The sequence below is a fragment of the Salarias fasciatus genome, chromosome 23, assembly GCF_902148845.1.
Source record: "Salarias fasciatus chromosome 23, fSalaFa1.1, whole genome shotgun sequence".
NCBI classification, from domain to species: domain Eukaryota; kingdom Metazoa; phylum Chordata; class Actinopteri; order Blenniiformes; family Blenniidae; genus Salarias; species Salarias fasciatus.
This window is the reverse complement of record NC_043766.1, coordinates 18,974,890-18,993,273: the sequence shown is the minus strand read 5'-3', so window position 1 is coordinate 18,993,273 and position 18,384 is coordinate 18,974,890. Positions and strand designations below refer to the sequence as shown.

The following is an 18,384-nucleotide window of genomic DNA, read 5'->3' as shown; positions in this document are numbered from 1 at the left end:
GCTCAACCTATTTAGTCAGGGTGTCAAAACTCAACAGCGCGCCAGCTGAAAATTAAATGATGACTGCTGTCATTGCTGGTTTTGTTCCCATAAATATGTCAGTCAAGGTTCCACACAGGGGTGGCTGTGGCTCGGTTCGCAGAGTGGCTGTCTCACAATTTGAAGGTTGGTTTGATTCTCCGTGTCCACATGCTGAAGTGTCCTTGAGCAAGACACTCAACCTCCGAGTGGGTGAATGTGAATTTGCAGTGTAAAGTGCTTGGGGCTGTGTATAAAAGTGCTATGTACTCCATTTACAGCAAGACTTCCTTTGTAAAAACAACAACAACAACAACAACAACAACAAAAGTTATAGTTATTCTGCTACAGTAAACTAAACAGCAATGATCGTCATGTTTTCGTAATGCAAATACTTGCATGCAGGAGACCTTATGTTAGAAACTGCTCAGATTTTTTTCTTTCGTCTTTCCTTACACGGTGAAATTTGTACCATTTATCCACCTTCTACTGCTTCATCCGACTTACGGGTGCAGGATGCTGGAGCTGATCCCAGATCACTAAGGATGAAGGGAGTCCAAATCCAAGACAGCATCTGTGAACTGCTGGAGTTAAATGGACTGTGCAGACAAAACCCATGAGAGAACATGCAAACTCCAAGCATTGAAGATGTTCTCACAACCACAGCCAACCACCACTCAACTACTCAGCCCTGAAATTAGCTCATGGAGTGTAATTCAGACAGCTGAAAGTGAGGCATTTGGCACTGGTGATGTGACCTGGACTGTCTAGCTCAGAGGCAGAACTGGTGAACTTTGCACAAACCCAGCTTCCTCGCCCATGCAACTTTCAAAAGACTGAGCAAAATTGCCCAATAATGTCTCTTTTTCTTATCTGTGCCCTCAAAGGGTGACAAAAGTCCACGAGGAGGGACCTTGAAAATTAATTCATATCCTGAAATATCACAGAGAAGCAGTATCTAAGTTTGCTGGTGACTCTTTTAAGTGTGACTGCTGTCATGACTCCACATCACAAAGACTGACGTAAACCAGACGGAAAGTACGGTATCTCATATCACATTACTTTAATGCTGCCACACTGGTAACTAAAATGGATAACACTCACAAAAACTGAAGTGTTCTTGAATGTGTTATCTGTTACTATTGTGATAGATAAAAACAGATAGATAGCTGCTCTCTCTCTCTCTCTCTCTCTCTCTCTCTCTCTCTCTCTCTCTCTCTCTCGATGTCCTGTTTTCTGAATGTTTGCCTAAGCTTTTGTAATAACATTTCAAATCTTGCAGTTGGAGAATGGCCACATTATTGCTGAACTCCTAAAGTGAGGGGAATGGACTCAGGACAGCATTCAAAGGCTACTGGACGGCTCTCCAGGACCATGAGTGCCCACCTTGTCAGGACCCGCTGGGTCTCGCCCCTTTGGCTGGGTCTCCCTTCTCCACTGTGTCTATGTCCGTCTCTCTGTGCGTCTGTTCCTGTCCCGTCGGTGTGTGTGTCACCTGTGTCTCCACTATTTAGGCCCAGTCTCTCCTCTTGTGTCTGTGTCGGCTCCTTGTGGGTCTGTCTATGCGTCTGTTCCAGGATTCTCTCCAGCACCAGTTCAGCCCTTGTGTTCCTCGCTGTCATCTGTTCCTGTTCAGCTTCGCTTGTTATCCTTATGTTCAATAAAGAGCTGGAACTCACCTGGATGCCTGCGCTTGAGTCCTTCCACCTGCGCCCTGGCACCTCTGTGACTCTCACAGTGTTGACAGCTTAACTAATGTGTCACAACAACACCTCAGCTGTACACATTATTTAGACATCCTCAGGAAAAGACACAATAATAATGCAAAATAGACCAGAGCACATTACTTTTTCAAGCCACAGTTTTCATTGGGTTTTTATGGAGTAGTTTGTAATTCCACTTTGCAAATAAGTAACTCACAATTATTATTGAGGACTATTCTTTACTGACTTGTCCAGCATGGCCCTGGACTCACCTGATGAACTCACCTGATGTCACCCTTTTAAAGAAACCATAAACAGTGTGTATTTCAATAACATCACCTATTTCAGCAGTTCATTTTCAATTAAAAACAGTAATATGTAATTTTGTTTAAAAGTAGCTACACTTACCTTACATGCCTTGCTTTGATGCACTTGTGGTGTGTAGAATGCTGCACCTGGAAAAAAACAAGGAAAATCCCACAGATAATGCCAGAAATAGATTCAGTGATAACTGTCATATTATCACAGGAAAAATCCAGCAGATCTATTGAGTTTCCAACAACGTTAAAATTTAATTTTATTTTGCTTGTAAGTTGGCAAGAAAACTACTTCAACTGAAACTGGCGGTTCAGCCATGATTTGTGGAGAGTTCTCACTCAATACATGACCTGAGCACAGAGGAAAGTAATGAAACAGTCCCAGCATGTGTGCAAAACACACGCCGGACACATCTGAGAACATAAATCTGGTGGTTTATTGCGGTGCTGTTCTGCCAATCAGTGTTTTAAACTTGACTCATGCAAGCAGACTAATGATTTACCTTACACATAATTTTCCATTCTCCGCCCGAGAGCCCACAGCCAATGGCTCGTGAGAAATTCCCAGGCGCTATTTAAGACGCAGCCGCTCCAACGTGGTTCAGATATCAGAGCAGACAGCGCGCCAGGACGCAGGGCTGCTCCAGCAGGCACAGTGCAGAGCCGCGGTGTCACTCCTCATTCAGATACCGTGTCTGAAGGAGTAAGCAGAGAAAGACATGAAAACGTGGCAGGTTTTGCTCCTGTGCTTCGCCTTTTTCAGTGCGGCTGTGCGCTACGGGACGTGCTTAGAAGAAGAACTGACGGACTCTGTGTTTGGTGAGTTGCCAGGTTCATTTCCTCTGTTTTTTTTTTCTTCCACGCACACTTAATGACCTCTGTGGGATACGACAGGGCTTTTACAGACCGGAGGTGGAAATGTCGTGTAAATGAAGTGTTTTTAAGTGTGTGTGTGTGCTCAGGACCTGTGGAGTTTGACATGACTGGTGAATAAGACACACTTTAAATCACGTGTGTGAGTGAACTTGCCTCTGTGCTGTTTGGCAGAAAGTCAGCACTCACTCACCTCTTTTGGCAGGACCAGACAAGATCAAAATGTTTGTTTTTCACTACCAGGGAGCCAATATGTGATGGGTGAAGTTGGGATGGGAGGTTTGCAGGCAGTGAAATAGGTTATCAGGGCTCAGTGACACCGGTGCGTTAAATTAAATGGCTGGGAAGTTTATAAGACATTATATTGGGATTGTGTCAGGTCCCCCATGATTTCAAGAAATTCATATTCACAGTGTAACACTAAGACTGTCGCGCCCTTTCATAAAATCATCTCTGAAAAGCAGCGGAACCCCCAGTTGGGTTAAGTCGGATGACCGCAAGGTGGTCACTGAGGTGGACACACCAAAGCTGGGATTGAACCGCTGGGATTTCTAACCCCAGGTCTTACTAAGCGAACCCTCAAGCACGGATCTCCTCTAAGGTAGAATCTCATTTACTGAGGGATCCCGTGTGACCGGGACATGTTGCATCCCGACACTCAGCTGGTCAGGCATCTCCGAGTATCAGATAAGATTTTCACATGTAAAAAAAAAAAAAAAATGAGACAAAACAAAAAACAACAGAAGCTTTTCTCCCACCTTTCTCACTATAAACCCAAGAATACAATGGCCTGCATGTAATTTGTTTATTTCTTCATTTAGGTAACTTTCTCGACCCTCTGAAAGATCTGCTGCCCCACAGCAAAGATGACAACAATTCTACCGTCGCCAAATTCTCCCTTCGCAAACCATCACATCCCGATGACGACCTGTGCTACATCATCCCTGGAAATCCGGAGTCTTTGGCAACCTGCACCTTCAACAGCACTTCAAAAACTTTCCTCGTCATCCACGGGTGGACGGTGAGAAAATTAAGTTTTAGCCTGCTGTGGCCTGTCCCTGTTGTACAGACTCCCTTGAGCTTTCGTCACACTGGGATAGAACCAAATAAACAGCTGTGACAGGTAGTGTTTCACTTGATTCTGGTGCCAGTATGTCTCACCAAACACACTTAGCCGAATTTTAGACAAGCAACAGCTTGTTATAATAAGGTGTTTCTCAATTTAGGCTGAATTAGACGTCTTCATTTCCAGCACAACCATTTCAAATGAATTGATTTCCTATGTGATTCATCTTGATCTGTTTTAACATCTCTACTTTATAATAATAGTCTGATCAGCAAAGTTCTGTCACATCGTACGTTGAATGAGTTGACTGCTGTTTCCACAGCTGAGTGGCATGTTTGAAAGCTGGGTGCCTAAGCTGGTGTCGGCGCTGTATCAGAGAGAACAGACGGCCAACGTCATTGTGGTGGACTGGCTCAACTCGGCTCAGAATCATTATGTGGTCGCAGCTCAGAACACCAAAGCGGTGGGACAGGAGATCGCTCGCTTCATCGACTGGATGGAGGTAAGTCAGTTGTAAATTTCTCATACATTTGCATTAAACAGGGGTCCACACAATTATATTATTTGCACAGCTTTCTGTTGTTTTCTAATATAGTTTTATATTCACTGATGATGTTTCTAACGAGCCTTGAAGCCTTCCCAGTTTAGTTCACTTAAAGTAGAAAGTCCACCATCAGCATGTCAGTCACGTCTTGAGTCACATGTCAGTCACAATGTTTCCGTTTCTGCACTTTGATTTTTACCTCCAGATATTTGATTTCTGGACTAGGGACAAATTCCGTATCTTCACCAATGAGAACTCAATTTTCTCAGCTGTCATCTCCTGAAAAAATGTTACATTTGAGAAACTGAACTTTGTGAGAGCTGCATGACGGCGCAGTGGCTCTCACCTCATAGCGAGCAGGCTATGGGTTCAGATACGGGCCTGGCTTATCTCTGTGGAGTTTGCATGATCTCCCCTTGTGTAGGTTTAATCCCTAAAACTTGCACGTGAAGTCGATTGGTGAGCTTGAATTGTCCGTAGGTGTGATTGTGTGTGTGTGTGTGTGTGTGTGTGTGTGTGTGTGTGTGTGTGTGTGTGTGTGTGTGTGTGTGTGTGTGTGTGTGTGTGTGTGTGTGTGTGTGTGTGTTTGCCTTGTGATGGACTGTGATGGACCTGTCCAGGGTGTATCCTGCCCTCGCTCATAGTCAGCTGGGATTGGTTCCAGCATGCCACTAATCCAAACAGGATAGAAGCAGCATAGTCGATGGAATTGTGTCAGAGCCCTGAGCGAGTGTTTCACAACTTCAGGCTGAGAGCAAATTCAGTGTAGTTCCATCTGAAAGTCATCAGTGAATTTTTTTTTTGTACTTTCTCACATTTCTGTCTTCAACCTACTTCTAATGTAATCAATCACTTTTAAACTGATGTGTCTGTAATGAAAACATTAAGCTCACTGCTAATTCTCTAATGTGTTTACAGTTTATCCGTCATAGGCAGCAAAACACCAATCACATTTTTCTTTACATTTCAAAGGAAACTACGAACATGCCTCTGAATAACATCCACCTGATTGGCTACAGCCTCGGGGCTCATGTAGCAGGGTTTGCTGGCAGCCATGCGACCAATAAAGTTGGAAGAATTACTGGTAAATAAAACATACTTTAACATTTTGCATCACACCCAAAAAAGGTTTACACAAAGTTAAAGTTACACAAAGTTAGCAGTAGTAAGTATGTGAATGTGCTTCTCTGTGCAGGTCTGGATCCAGCTGGTCCCGACTTCGAAGGCGAGCATGCACACAGGCGCCTCTCCCCTGATGACGCTCGCTTTGTGGACGTCCTCCACACCTTCACTCGCGGCTCCTTGGGCATCAGCATCGGGATCCAGCAGCCTGTCGGACATGTAGACATTTACCCAAATGGAGGCAGCTTCCAGCCGGGGTGCAACCTGAGAGGGGCTCTGGAGAAGATTGCCAATTTTGGAATATTTGGTAGGAAAAATAAATACCTCTAATAGTTTCAAGTGTAATACATCTGACAGCCTTATGGAGTTGTTGTTGTTTTTATTTAAAAAGTACATGGTAGATACTTCTGACTTCTACAACAAATGACATCCAGTGACACTCAGACTGTCGGAATCTCTGAAACAGTATGCCGCGCTCCTGAAAAACAGTGTCTTTGTTGCAATCCGCTGCTTTTCTTTAAGTCATCACTTTGAGTGCGCAGTCCAGCAGCTTGAAAAACGTTTTAGCTACTTGCTGTTTTCCATTAATACATCTCAGCTGTGAACATTGTTACTGTCAGCTGCGCCGTGACGTCAGTCACACCGAGCTGAAAATAAACAGCAGGCTCCAAACACGGCAGAGGAAAGGTCAGATAAAGCACCTCATCCAGAGTGTGGTCAGCCAAGAAGAGCAGATTTTCAAACTCTTAAATGATTATTTTACTCTTGCGCTTTCTTTAAGTGGCATGCATTAAAACTGTCGTTCTTGTTTTCATCCGCAGCCATCAGTGACGCTGTGAAGTGTGAACACGAGCGAGCAGTCCACCTGTTCATCGACTCGCTGCTGAATGAGCAGGATGCGGCCAAGGCCTACAGGTGTGGCAGCAACGAGGCGTTTGATCGCGGCATGTGTCTGAACTGCCGCAAAAGTCGCTGCAACACAGTGGGCTACGATATCAGCAAGATCCGCAGGCCGCGCAACGTTCAGATGTACACTAAGACACGAGCCTCCATGCCCTTCAGAGGTCAGTGCAGTTTACTCTTTTGTTAAATTTGATTACATTTATCAGGTGATCTACATAAAACACAGTGACAAGTAACATCACATCATGACAGGAATATTCAAATGAGGGTTTTGTGTGTTTAGACGCTAGAATGATCTGGTGGAAACAGTTTCAGTGTTTGTTCTCTTGTGTTTACCAGTGAATGGGCAGATGGAGTCCGACTAGCACAGATTTAAATGTGATATGATGGAGTTTCTCGTATCGGTGGAGGCAGTTATCAAACATACAGGAGCATTACAGCAAATAAATCTGAATTTCTCAAAGAAAAGGCAACTAATATGGGAGATGATCAGTCAAAAGGTACAACGTTGGAAATATCTTTTAATAAAATCTGCCAGTTGAAGTCGTGGGGAACCAGCTGAGGAAATGCTTCTAATCATAAAAACAACATCACTGCTAAAGGTTGAACTGGTTCGTGACACCTTTTCAAATGTGTTAAAAACAGACATGCATAAAACATAAAATGGTTTCAAATGCAGTACATCACATTACCCTATTAGGATTGAATCAGCTCTGGTCTGGTTGTGCGAGTAACATAACATTTAATGTGTCTTGTTTTGTTTTTTGCATAAATCTTTGCTAGACCAGTTTAGGCTTTTTATGTTTCCTCCATGATGCATGTTGCTGCTCTCTTTTGCAGTTTACCACTATCAGCTGAAGATCCACTTCTCCAGTAAGATGAATATTTCAGAGATGGAGCCGTCATTGACAGTCTCGCTATATGGAACCAAGGGTGACGCTGAAAACTTGGAGCTGAAGCTGTGAGTGAGCGGTGTGATACCATTACAGCATCATGACTTGCAAGTTCTAACTTATAGAAGTTCAAATAAAATGACTTGAAACACAAACTATAGGTGATATAATCACACACGCTCACAGAAAAGTCGGCACTTTATATCTGTTATAGCTGTGGTTACATCACTGTCATATTTTATGGTGTGTACTTAACATTCTCACTGACACTGAGCAAAGCAATAATGTGTCTGTGCATTGGTGTTTGGCAGGAAGGGGAACATTGTGGCGAATAAGACACACTCGTTCCTGCTGGTGACGGAAAAAGACATTGGTGACCTGCTGATGTTGAAGTTTAAGTGGGAAGAGACGAACGGCTGGTCTGTGTCCAGCATGCTGAAGATGGTTTCCTCATGGTGGTCCGGCAACTCTGATGGCTCCAGTATGGACGTTCACAAAGTCCGAATCAGAGCTGGAGAAACACAGCAAAAGTAAGAAAAATTACATTTTAAGAAAAAAAAAATGCCTGATGATGCATCCAAAGAAAAATAATCACATTCCATTGGTATGAATAGGAGTAGGATAAGAAAATATAAGCCAAGTGTGAACACCATGGCTTTAGATCTGCCCATTGCTCAGTGTCAGACTGAACTTTTCCTGAAATTGACACAAAGACTGCTCAGCCAATATTTGAAGTCATAAGTTCAATGAAATTACCTAATTATTTAAAAAAATAAAGATAATATTCTGATGTTAGCCTTTGGCTGAACTCAAAACAACACTATTGTCCTGAAGACCAAAGACTAATAATGAGACCCATCTGTGGAAAAAACCAACATCATGTTGATATCATATCCGCATCTAAAGGGAAATTTGCAAATGACTGTAAAGCAATGGACTAACATGGCTTTGCCATTTCTAAATATGATATCAAAGAGTTGTTTTCACAGTTGTAGATTGTTCAGCTCATCACAATTTAGTTAGACAGAGTTTATGCCATGGATCAAGCGCTCATATAAATCCAATTTTCCTGCAGGATGGTGTTCTGCATTAAAGACCCTGACGCTCACAGCTTTAAACGGGAGGTCACCTTTGTTAAATGTAAGGACGCATGGAGGACAAATTCAAAAAGAGCTCCAAAAAGGTGAGTAAGGCTCTATATTTTGCTTTTTATTGTGATGATAAAGCTTTTAAAGCTTATCATTAACCTTAATCGTTTCTGCAGAGTAACTCTGGACAACCACTGACGGCGAAGACACTGTTGAACACCCTGCTGCCCTCGCCAACACCTAACAGATAAACCCTTGTATACAGCTGTACATTAACAAAACCTTTACCATGTTGTAGTTATCCACTGAGGATTGTACAGTATAAACAAAAAACAAAACATGTATGTGAATATTGTATCATATTTTGTAAAAAGATGTTTTTATGAAGCACACTGTAACTTTGCTGTTGCCATTGTCAAGCTTTTGACTGGATTTTCCAAAGTTGTTATGGAGGTACTGAAGTCTTTTACGCACCTGCGTCAATGTGTGAAGTGACCATTGTGAAAGATAAATGCAGTGTAGACTGCAGATCCTATTTAAGAGAGAGATATAATATCAAAGGTTTTTTTGTTTTGTTTTGTTTTGAAAAAAGGTGTTTTGTTCAGTGTGGTACTATTTAATTACACTATCTTAGCACTGCAGAGACTAAGCAGGCATTCACTACTGAGGCTCTCAGTTCTATAAGCGACTGTGGGACCTGAATCCGTGTGCCTTCCTGGAATTACACCACTAACGGTAGTATTCTCATCTCCATGGGTTTCTTGTTTTTCTCCATCAGTTTCTGTTACTCCTGTTATTTTATGAAGTGTTGAATGGAAGCATCAGCAGAAGCTGTTGTTTAAAGTGCTTTCGCTGAAGTTTTGTGGCTGCGCCTCTAAAAAATGACATACATCTTACTCTGTTGCTTCAAAGAAGTGCCAGACATAATTAAATTATTGTGGTCATTTTTTATGAGTATCTGATGCTCAGTGTGAGGTAAAAGACACAGCTCATGTCAGTGTTTTTACTCTGCAAGTGATGTCTTTCTAAATATAATGTCTACTATGCATAAGACCTTTTACAAATATATTGTTTTATGTTCATTTACTCAATGTGACATTTCCAGCTTGTTGAGCAATAGCTAAACCTCAGCTGTCTAGAGATCGGTACTGTAATCATTGTGACTTTAAAAAAGTGGAAATGTTTTACTTTTGCACTGAAAATAGAGGAAGAAATTGCTACACCAAGTTACTTGTATAGCAAATGTATGTAAATACTATTATATGTATGTACACACACACACACACACACACACACACACACACACACACACACACACATATATATATATATATATATATATATATATATATATAATCTCATGAAATATGTTGTAAGAAGTACTATTAGAAGTACATGTGTTTTTAAAGATGAAATTATTTTATGAAATTTTCCTCTGTAATTCTTTGTATATATTTGTAAATATGTCCCTGTAATGTGTAAATTATGTAATAAACTATGGAGCAAACCCAGAGGTCTTCTTGAGTTTAATTTTGTTCGGGAGAGGGACACAACTCTGCCCATTATCACTCCCAGTTGCCGTGTCAAGGCTATTTGTTCAGAGTTTTCTTCATTATCGAAGCAACATGTGATTTCACCACGAATCTAAACACATCTGTTTTTGATACGAAAGAACAAAGAATAGGTAAATTAACCAGATACCAAGTTTTTTTTTCTTGTGTCCTTGGAGCTTTGACGCCAATGTGTCAGACTGTCAAGGTGATCCGAGAGCAGTGAAATAAGGGTGTTTAAAGCACAGAAGAAGTTTTAGATTCACTTATGCACTTTGTTTTTATTAAAGGTCCCAGATCAACTAGGATCATTCATTATTTCACTGTTGAATGATTCATTTTCAGAGGCTAATAATTTAGTTTTAACAATTAACACATGAAATGAAGACAGATCAAAAGACCCAAATAGTACTGTTTATTGTTTTCAAATATTTGAAAAAGACTTGCTGATAAACACTATCATCAACATATGGTGTGTGTGTGTGTGTGTGTGTGTGTGTGTGTGTGTGTGTGTGTGTGTGTGTGTGTGTGTGTGTGTGTGTGTGTGTGTGTGTGTTGCAAGAGAGAATTCACAGCGACCTTGAGCTTTGACCGATACAATGTAAACAGTTCACTTCTGAGTTCACGTGAAGAACAAAGACATTCTCTTCAGGGAAATTTGACCACTTCTAAACATTCACAAAAAAACACGACAAACATGAAGGTACATAAAAATGTGGTCAGTTTATTCCTGAGTGAAAGTGAATGTGAAATTCCCTGAAAGCTTTCCTAAAGAATTAGGCTCTGTTTCAGCAGTTTCACAAAGTCTCAACCTTTTGTCTTTGGAGCCTTCACCTCAGATAGCCTCTGAGAAAAGCTGCTTACCCGGTCACTGATCTCTGATTTGCCAAAATATGTGAACCAAACACTGGTGGACACACCCACTCTTACCAACATGCAAAAGCAGTGGCCTTCAAGTCAAAAGAAATGGGAAGGTTTAGTTATTTTTGCTAGTTCTGCTCAATATTCTAAAAAATTGTGTTTTTAGGAATAGAAATAACATGCACATTCCCTGTTTTGATGAATGTCTGTGTTTGACATGACATCAAAAAGACCAATGAAAGAGTAAACAGATCTCCAATTTCCCTTAACAGCGTTGCTGTGCTTACACTTTGTTTATTTCTATTTTAAGGACTGTTTTTCTAGGTACCGCTGAATGTGAGACTCAGGACTGTGGACAGGTGCCATGTAACAAATGCAATGACAAGTCAGGTCTCCAAGATGAAGAAAGGTACACTAGATGCATCTGCTGTTCGATCCTGATCAATTCCATCCTTGTGTCAGGGAACATGACCAAGATAGTTTAAGTCCTTATGTCTTTAAGTTGTTTTCAATAACTCAACTATGGAATGAAAAGTGCAATGTTTTTCTTTTACGTTGGAAAAGAGCAGATTCAAAAATACTGAAGAACGTAAAAGAACCAAAAGAATCCATTACCTCCAGCTCACATTTACTTACAGTGTCCGTGTCCGTTGCTACAGGTTTAATTGTGAACATAAACACATGTCACAATTTTATCTTTATGAAAGCAACAAGAAGTCACTGGGACCACTTATTTCAACTTGTCTGGCTGGAAAGGTGGATGTTCAGCGATGCTGAAAATAGCGCTCACACATGCTCACTTCTTTTAGTCTTTGCAGAGAGAGATGCCTTTAACTTGCACAAGTTACCCTGCTGAGGCACATCGCCCCGCTGAGAGGGATCTCCAACTGCTGGCAGCAATACTTTCCACAACACATGCATCAGAGAAGATTATCACTCCTCAATGAAATGTAAACAGACAAGTTGCACAAGGATGCAACATGATATCTGTTACTGACAGAGCAGGTGTTGAGTTTCTTTGTCTTTTACATGTGCAGAGATTTGTCCAAATGGGCCTCCTCAGTATCCGATCGACGCTCAAAAATCTCAGTTGAAGGTGTCGATATGAATTTGAACGTCACTCCAAGTTTCGGGTGTCCAGCGTACGGCCAAAGATGCAAACAGTGCAGCCCATCACTCCACACAGCACCAGAATGGCCAACAGGATAGCCCACCAATAGGCCTGCAAAACACAAATACAAAATATGCATATACATGAAATAATCACGTGAAAATATAACTTATTGATTTTTTGAGCAATTCCGCTTAAACTGAAAACATTAGCATTTGACTGAGTACAGCGGCATAAAAATAAAACAATTAACACTATCTTTGAACTCAAAGTCTCTGAAAAAAATACATTTTGGAAACACTGTTTAATAGAGATTTCAGCCATAAGCCGTGATGTTAGTGTCAGGAGATGAACGCCGTCTCAAGTTGCACTTGGAAGCGTTTACTAATCATTCAGGCAGTGTGCTGGTTTTACACTGATTTCCCTTTCTGAAAGCCTCATATTCTTTCTAGATTAGCTAACAACGACCTGATTTCAGGAAGTAATAATTTTTTAAATGTCACAGAGTCCACCCATAGACAGGATGTGCTGCAGCTTGTGTCTGTAAATGACAGTTTAGACAGGGAACATTTTGGATGATTTTAATCAGGTACAAAAATGTCTGAAGTTCTGTCCCACTTATGTGATCAGTTGCACAAGAAATAAAAAGAATAATAGTATAAATGTTAATTGAAAAATACAGTGTGAACCCTGACAAGCTCACAGAATGCAAAAATTTAGTTCACATGACTTCAAAATTTTAGTTTGGGAGAAATTTTGAAGTTATGTAAACTTAAAAAAATGTTGTGTAATCTGTTTCACAAAAAAACTGAGTTCAGTGAGCTTGTCAGGGTTTACAGTTGAGAGCATGAAATTATCTGTGTTTGTCTTGGCATGGACCGGAGACCTGTCCAGGGTGAGGACCTACACTGTTTTCACCCACCGGGATCTCATCCATTGCACCCCCTAGTTGGACAGAGTGGTGGAGAGTAGGATGGGGCATCTACCAGGCCTCTGAATGGATTAGTAACAGATATTCCCAATAATTATCTTCTTAGTTGTCAAAGATATAACTGGACTCATATTTCACACTGACCAATTAGTCAGATCTTTAAAGATCTTTATTCATCTTTTAAAATGTGTCAGTGAACTAATGGCTAATAAAGTAAGGGGTCACTTCTGTCTCCTGTAATGTAGGTGACTGGAGGTGGTCTCACCCCCAAATGAACATTCCTGATTCTTCATGCTGTCATGTGAACCTAAACCTCAAAGGGAGCTACAACCGACACCACAAAGACAGCTGGACACTGACGGCAGAAGTCACATAGCGCTGAGCCGAACCGCGGGTGTAACCTCCAGCTAACATCTGTCCTCGCACTTAATCTTCTGTCTGCCAAAGAGACAGATGGAAACACTGCGGAAGATACAATGGCAATAAATCTTGTGAAAAAAAAAAAAAAAAAAAATCAATATCAACAAATTAAAAACAAGTTGGTAATCCCTACAAATTAAACCAGAATTTCTCAGATGGGAGGACATAAAACTTTGTAAGGATATGAAGTTGTCCTTTTAGATGCTTTGTGGTGCAACAGGTTGAGTAATGTGAAGGATGCAAACATTGAAAATCACCTTCATCCATTCTCCCAAGTCATCAAAGTCATCCAAGTTGAGAAAAGAGTTCTTTAGTCTGGCGATTGGACCGTCTGCATCCAAGAGACGACAAACTTGGAATTTGTCACAGTATCCCTGATTCCCAGAGCACGGAGCGCCACTCATCAGCGGCAAGGCTTTCCCCTGGAAGTGACGAGACAGGACAGAGGAGGTGGTGCTCGCACATGTCTCAGGTTTATCTAGCAGATAGAAAGATGATCTAATTAGACCCACACACTGTGTACACTCATATTTTCCATTCCATGTTCACTGGTGGCTCTGCTTCCGATGCCGTAGACAGTAAAGCAATGCTACCAATGTCACAAACTTTCTTGTAATATAAGAATGAATAAGGAGTCCTGGAACAGTTGCATTAGTTCAACGGAGTTGTCAACTCAACATCATGTAGTCTGTTTGGGATTACATTGAGGGACAGAAGAATTTGAGAAACATTTCATCATCGTAAGCTCTGTCCTTGGCTAGAATAACTTCAGCTGCCAGGCTCAGTGGATCTTGAATTGAGTGTGTTGGAGCAGAGAGACACCTTGTAACATGCAGAGCAGAAGCACTGCATGCTGAGCTGATAGGAGTCATGAATATGTGACATTTTCATCTCATCTACCAAGAGGGAAATATTTCAGAATTCATCAAATGATCTTGACATGACATATGAGATGACACATGACATGATATTATATAACTTGCCATGTCATGTCATCATATCGTCATGTCATAACATGATATGACGATGTGATGACATGATACTGCGATTGCTTACTAAACTACCTGGTGTGAAGACCTGAAGGCTCCACAGAGGCTACGGCACAAAAAGGTGTTGTAAAAGTTTCAGTGGAAGCCCCGGGGATATCATAACATCAACAAAATATTAATGACAGCAGGAGACCATTTTCTAAACGTGAAGTCAATTGGAATAAATGAGAGTGTGACACTTTACTGACCTTATGACCCAACCACATACAAACCATACATTGTGTGCGATATTCCACTCTGACTCTGCTGCATGGTGGTACAGTGGTTAACTCTCCTGCCAGGCTTTCTGTGTGCAGTTTGCACGTTTACACTATGTGTGAATATGTTTTCTCCATGTACTTTGGCTACAGTCCAAAGACATGCTAAGGCTAATTTCAGTGTGTGTGGTTGTCTATCATTAATAATAATAATAATATATTAATGCATTGGTTTTATATCGCGCTTTTCTGGACACTCAAAGACACTTTACAACTGCATTATTCATTCATTCCTTACTTGGCGGTGGTAAGCTCTGTAAGCAGCCACAGCTACCCTGGGGTAGACTGACAGAAGTGAGGCTGCCATTCTGCACCATCAGACCCTCTGACCACCACCAACCTTTCACTCACACACTGCATAAACTGTCTCGGTTGACCCTGTGATGGATACTGCCTTCTCCAGTCTGAGCTCGAATCAGGAAGAACCACCATGACCCTGCACATAATAAAACTGCATAAAAGATGGATGGACACTTATATAAGCTTGTCTTTTTTCCTCTTTCTAAAGTTGCAGTGTGCCCCGGTTTGGGTTTTTCCAGATAATTCAAGCAGTTCAGGTTATGAACTGTCAAAGTCTTTCCTGTTTCATTTGACCAAGGACTTTTAATAAATACATGAGCTTAAAAAATGATAGCAGGGGACAAACATGGGGATCTGTGGTTACCTGGCTGCTGGCAGCACATGTGGCATTTTTCCTTCAGGGAACCTCCTGGACAATCGCATTGATGCATGCGATGTTTTATACACACAGATTCAGCACAGACCTGAAACACAGATGCTCATTAGGGAAATGATTCCGTGAAAAATGGAGGAGAGATACAAGACATGAGACTGAAAACATGCTAAAATAGTGGAGGGATTGAATGACAGCAGGTAACTAGACTCCAATCAAGGTTTATCTTCCACATATACAATGAAAACAGCATCTTGTTGTTGATACTAAAGGACTGACTGGAATTAAAGGTTAGTAGTATTTTCATTTCATCAGGGCCCTCCATATAAAATCTTTTTTTTTTTTAATAATATGAATTCATTTAGATTAAAACCACACACAGACAAGTCTATTTCGAGAAGACTAAATAAAAGAAATCAGTGTTTTGAAGAACAAATGCTAAACAAACTGTACAAATGACTCAATTCCTGAGACTTTTGGGATTCGAGATACTTTGTAATCTGCTCCACACATGTTTTTTCTCTTTTTTTTCCTTTTTGGTCCTTTCCAAAACTTTTAATATATTTGAAAGTAAGTTGTTATGAAGACTTAGATTTTTTTTTTTTTATTTGAGGACTCTGAGTATTCATTAGTCATTTGTCAAATATTTTGGATTGCTCAATTTCCCCTCATCTCCCCTGAGCGTTACTCACTTAGGTTTCTAAACTGTGTCATCAGAGGTCAACGTGATTAAAGCATCTGGAGGGTCATGTCTGTCAAACCTACAATGAAGCAACATGCACAGATGGAGTAAAATCCTTTCCGCTCAAAAGTTGTGGCTGAGATCAAATAATCACACAGCAGTTTTGTGTGATTCAACTTAAGGATTCAATCAAGACGTTTCTTTGTGATATTTTGTTATGAGATTTATTTACAAAGCAGAACAAACATCAAGTGGAAACATCTGCATAATTCCAGAAGTGTTTCAGTGCACGCCGCCTGACATGTAAGCAAGAAGATTTCAAGAGACAGAGCATTTAAATTTAGAAATAGTTTGGAATTGAACTTTCTTCAAATCAAAGATGCAAAAAACCAAAACTGAGGATGAAACCTCTTCGAGAGTAACTTCAGAAACTTTTTCTAAAAGTCCTGGTACCACAGATAGGTGGGATAGGTGTAGCTGTCCATATGCTTTACTGCAGCAAAGCCACCGACGAGTTCCCGCTGCATGACAAGCCCTCAAATCAGTGCAGCAAGATGAAACCAGTAACAGTTGAAAAAGGTCCATCAGCTGGAGAATAACTGCTGGATAAACCGTATGGTGAAACTGTCTTGCTAACTATTATTCATAAACAAAATTAGTGCGCCAGCTAATGGAGAGTTAGCCAATCTAAATTAAAAGGATTAACCTCTAAAATATATCTTTTTTCATATATGCTAAATATGATTTTGACCTAAAGAAATACAAACATGTTAAATGATAAGCGATACAAGAATGTGTTGAGATTCATAGGAATTTTGTCCTGATTGTCCTCATGTTCACAGTGATCTTGGTTTTTGCTTGTAGTTCTCATTGAAGGTGCTTATGAAAGAAGTATTGCAGTTTCTTTGTGGTGATTTGGTCACTTTAAGATTTCAGCCACACAGTAAGAAGTTGTAAGGCTTTCGCCCATCAGTACTGTCAACATTTTATTTGGGTCTTACATTTTTCCATGAGTAAGAAGCCTTTATTTCAACTGTATTATTCAGCATTTTTAGTCTGTGTAAACGGCATTGGATGTGTATATTGGGAAAAGTGGAGCATCTTGAGGGTATATTAGACCTATTTAAACCTTACTGGTGTCATAGTACACACTAACACAATGTGACTCCTTCAAGAAAACACCAAATGTGTGGGTGCGGTGGCTGTCTCACCCCACTGAGGCACACACGAGTGCCCTGACTGCAGACGGTGAGGTTTTCCTTGTTATCCGGTGAGGGACAGAAGGGCGAGTGGCCTGAGCACATGCTGTTTTTCTGACAGTCTGTCTCCTCATCACATATCTCTCCAGCAGATTTAAATGTGCAGTCCTGACTACAGCACAGGCCCTGGCTCGGACTGATGGATGAGAAGACAGGCATGAAAAGACATCATGCACAAACATTCAGGATGACAAAGTCAAGCCAAATCCACACATTGATCACACTGGATCACCTGTTTGAGGCACAATGAAGTGTTCAGATGAAACATTCAGAAAAAAAAAAAAAAAAAAAAAAGCTTGTTCAAACTTATAACTCTAAACCCATAGATAATGCCATGACTCTGTTTTTAGTAAAACTTGCTTGTATAAAATATATTTCATATAATATTTCTGCAAAGCTTGCAGATTCATGCTCATTTTGAGCATTATATTGATGAATGTCAACCTACAAAAAAGAAAAAAAAACTTCTTTTGGAGGCTTGTCTTTTTTGTTTCATTGTGTGATTAATTTGAAGTAAAAAAATGTTTCAAAGATCAAGGCTATTGAATGTGTTTGCAAACACCTTGTGTGTTTCTATAACATGCTTACAATATTGTACACACTGTGGCACAGGTAAAAAATAGCAAATTGCAGTTCAACCCTTCCTATTTTATCACTGACATTCTCTTTTTTTAAACAGTATATTCAAAATGATTAAATCACCATTAGTAAACTGTAATATGGTGGCTCTGAAGAAGTGTTAATCCATCAGTTAAATTATAATGTCATAATAAATAAATAATTAGAATAGAAAATACTAAATTTTATTTGTTTAGAGTATTAAAGCAAAACATAAAACTAAAGAACGACTTTCATGATTGCATTACCTTTGAACAGATTGATTGTGAGTTTATGCTTGTGTGTCCAGTACCTGCAGGCTTTCCCAGACTTGAGGCGACACTGGACGCCTACAGGCTCTTTAGCGCTGTAGCAGCAAAGGTCTGTGTCCCTCTGACCAACGTCGCACTCTTCACCTTCTTCCACTATCTGGTTTCCACAGATGGGCTGATCACTTACTGACCACA

General features: G+C 40.6%; 2 protein-coding genes across 3 annotated transcripts in view; one reads left to right on the top strand and one right to left on the bottom strand.

The window, feature by feature from the left end:
- Positions 1-2,665: 2,665 nt before the first annotated feature.
- lpl2a (lipoprotein lipase 2 a) lies at positions 2,666-9,994 on the top strand. The gene is made up of 10 exons (XM_030083482.1): positions 2,666-2,857; positions 3,733-3,932; positions 4,300-4,479; positions 5,494-5,605; positions 5,717-5,950; positions 6,465-6,707; positions 7,387-7,507; positions 7,751-7,969; positions 8,515-8,622; positions 8,704-9,994. The coding sequence occupies exons 1-10, from the start codon at positions 2,758-2,760 to the stop codon at positions 8,723-8,725; spliced, it is 1,539 nt and encodes a 512-aa protein (XP_029939342.1). The 5' UTR covers positions 2,666-2,757; the 3' UTR covers positions 8,726-9,994.
- A 489-nt stretch (positions 9,995-10,483) lies between these two features.
- The window catches only part of LOC115382269 (disintegrin and metalloproteinase domain-containing protein 10), a 37,599-nt gene continuing 29,698 nt past the window's right edge, over positions 10,484-18,384 (bottom strand). The window contains exons 11-15 of one of the 2 annotated variants that reach the window (XM_030083969.1): positions 18,231-18,375; positions 17,273-17,456; positions 15,371-15,470; positions 13,658-13,878; positions 10,484-12,160 (exon numbers count right to left, since the gene is read on the bottom strand). In XM_030083969.1, the coding sequence (XP_029939829.1) occupies positions 12,056-12,160; positions 13,658-13,878; positions 15,371-15,470; positions 17,273-17,456; positions 18,231-18,375 (755 nt within the window). In that variant the 3' untranslated portion in view covers positions 10,484-12,055. The remainder of the gene's footprint in view (positions 12,161-13,657; positions 13,879-15,370; positions 15,471-17,272; positions 17,457-18,230; positions 18,376-18,384) is intronic. The other variant, XR_003930522.1, reaches the window with a different exon arrangement.

What these genes read in the sequence shown, in the direction of transcription:
- lpl2a (XM_030083482.1), top strand. Translation starts at nt 2,758, where the DNA reads ATGAAAACGTGGCAGGTTTTGCTCCTGTGCTTCGCCTTTTTCAGTGCG. An exon ending in TGCCAATTTTGGAATATTTG is followed by an intron (nt 5,951 to 6,464) that starts GTAGGAAAAATA and finishes TTTCATCCGCAG; the next exon opens with CCATCAGTGACGCTGTGAAG. An exon ending in GCTGGAGAAACACAGCAAAA is followed by an intron (nt 7,970 to 8,514) that starts GTAAGAAAAATT and finishes ATTTTCCTGCAG; the next exon opens with GATGGTGTTCTGCATTAAAG.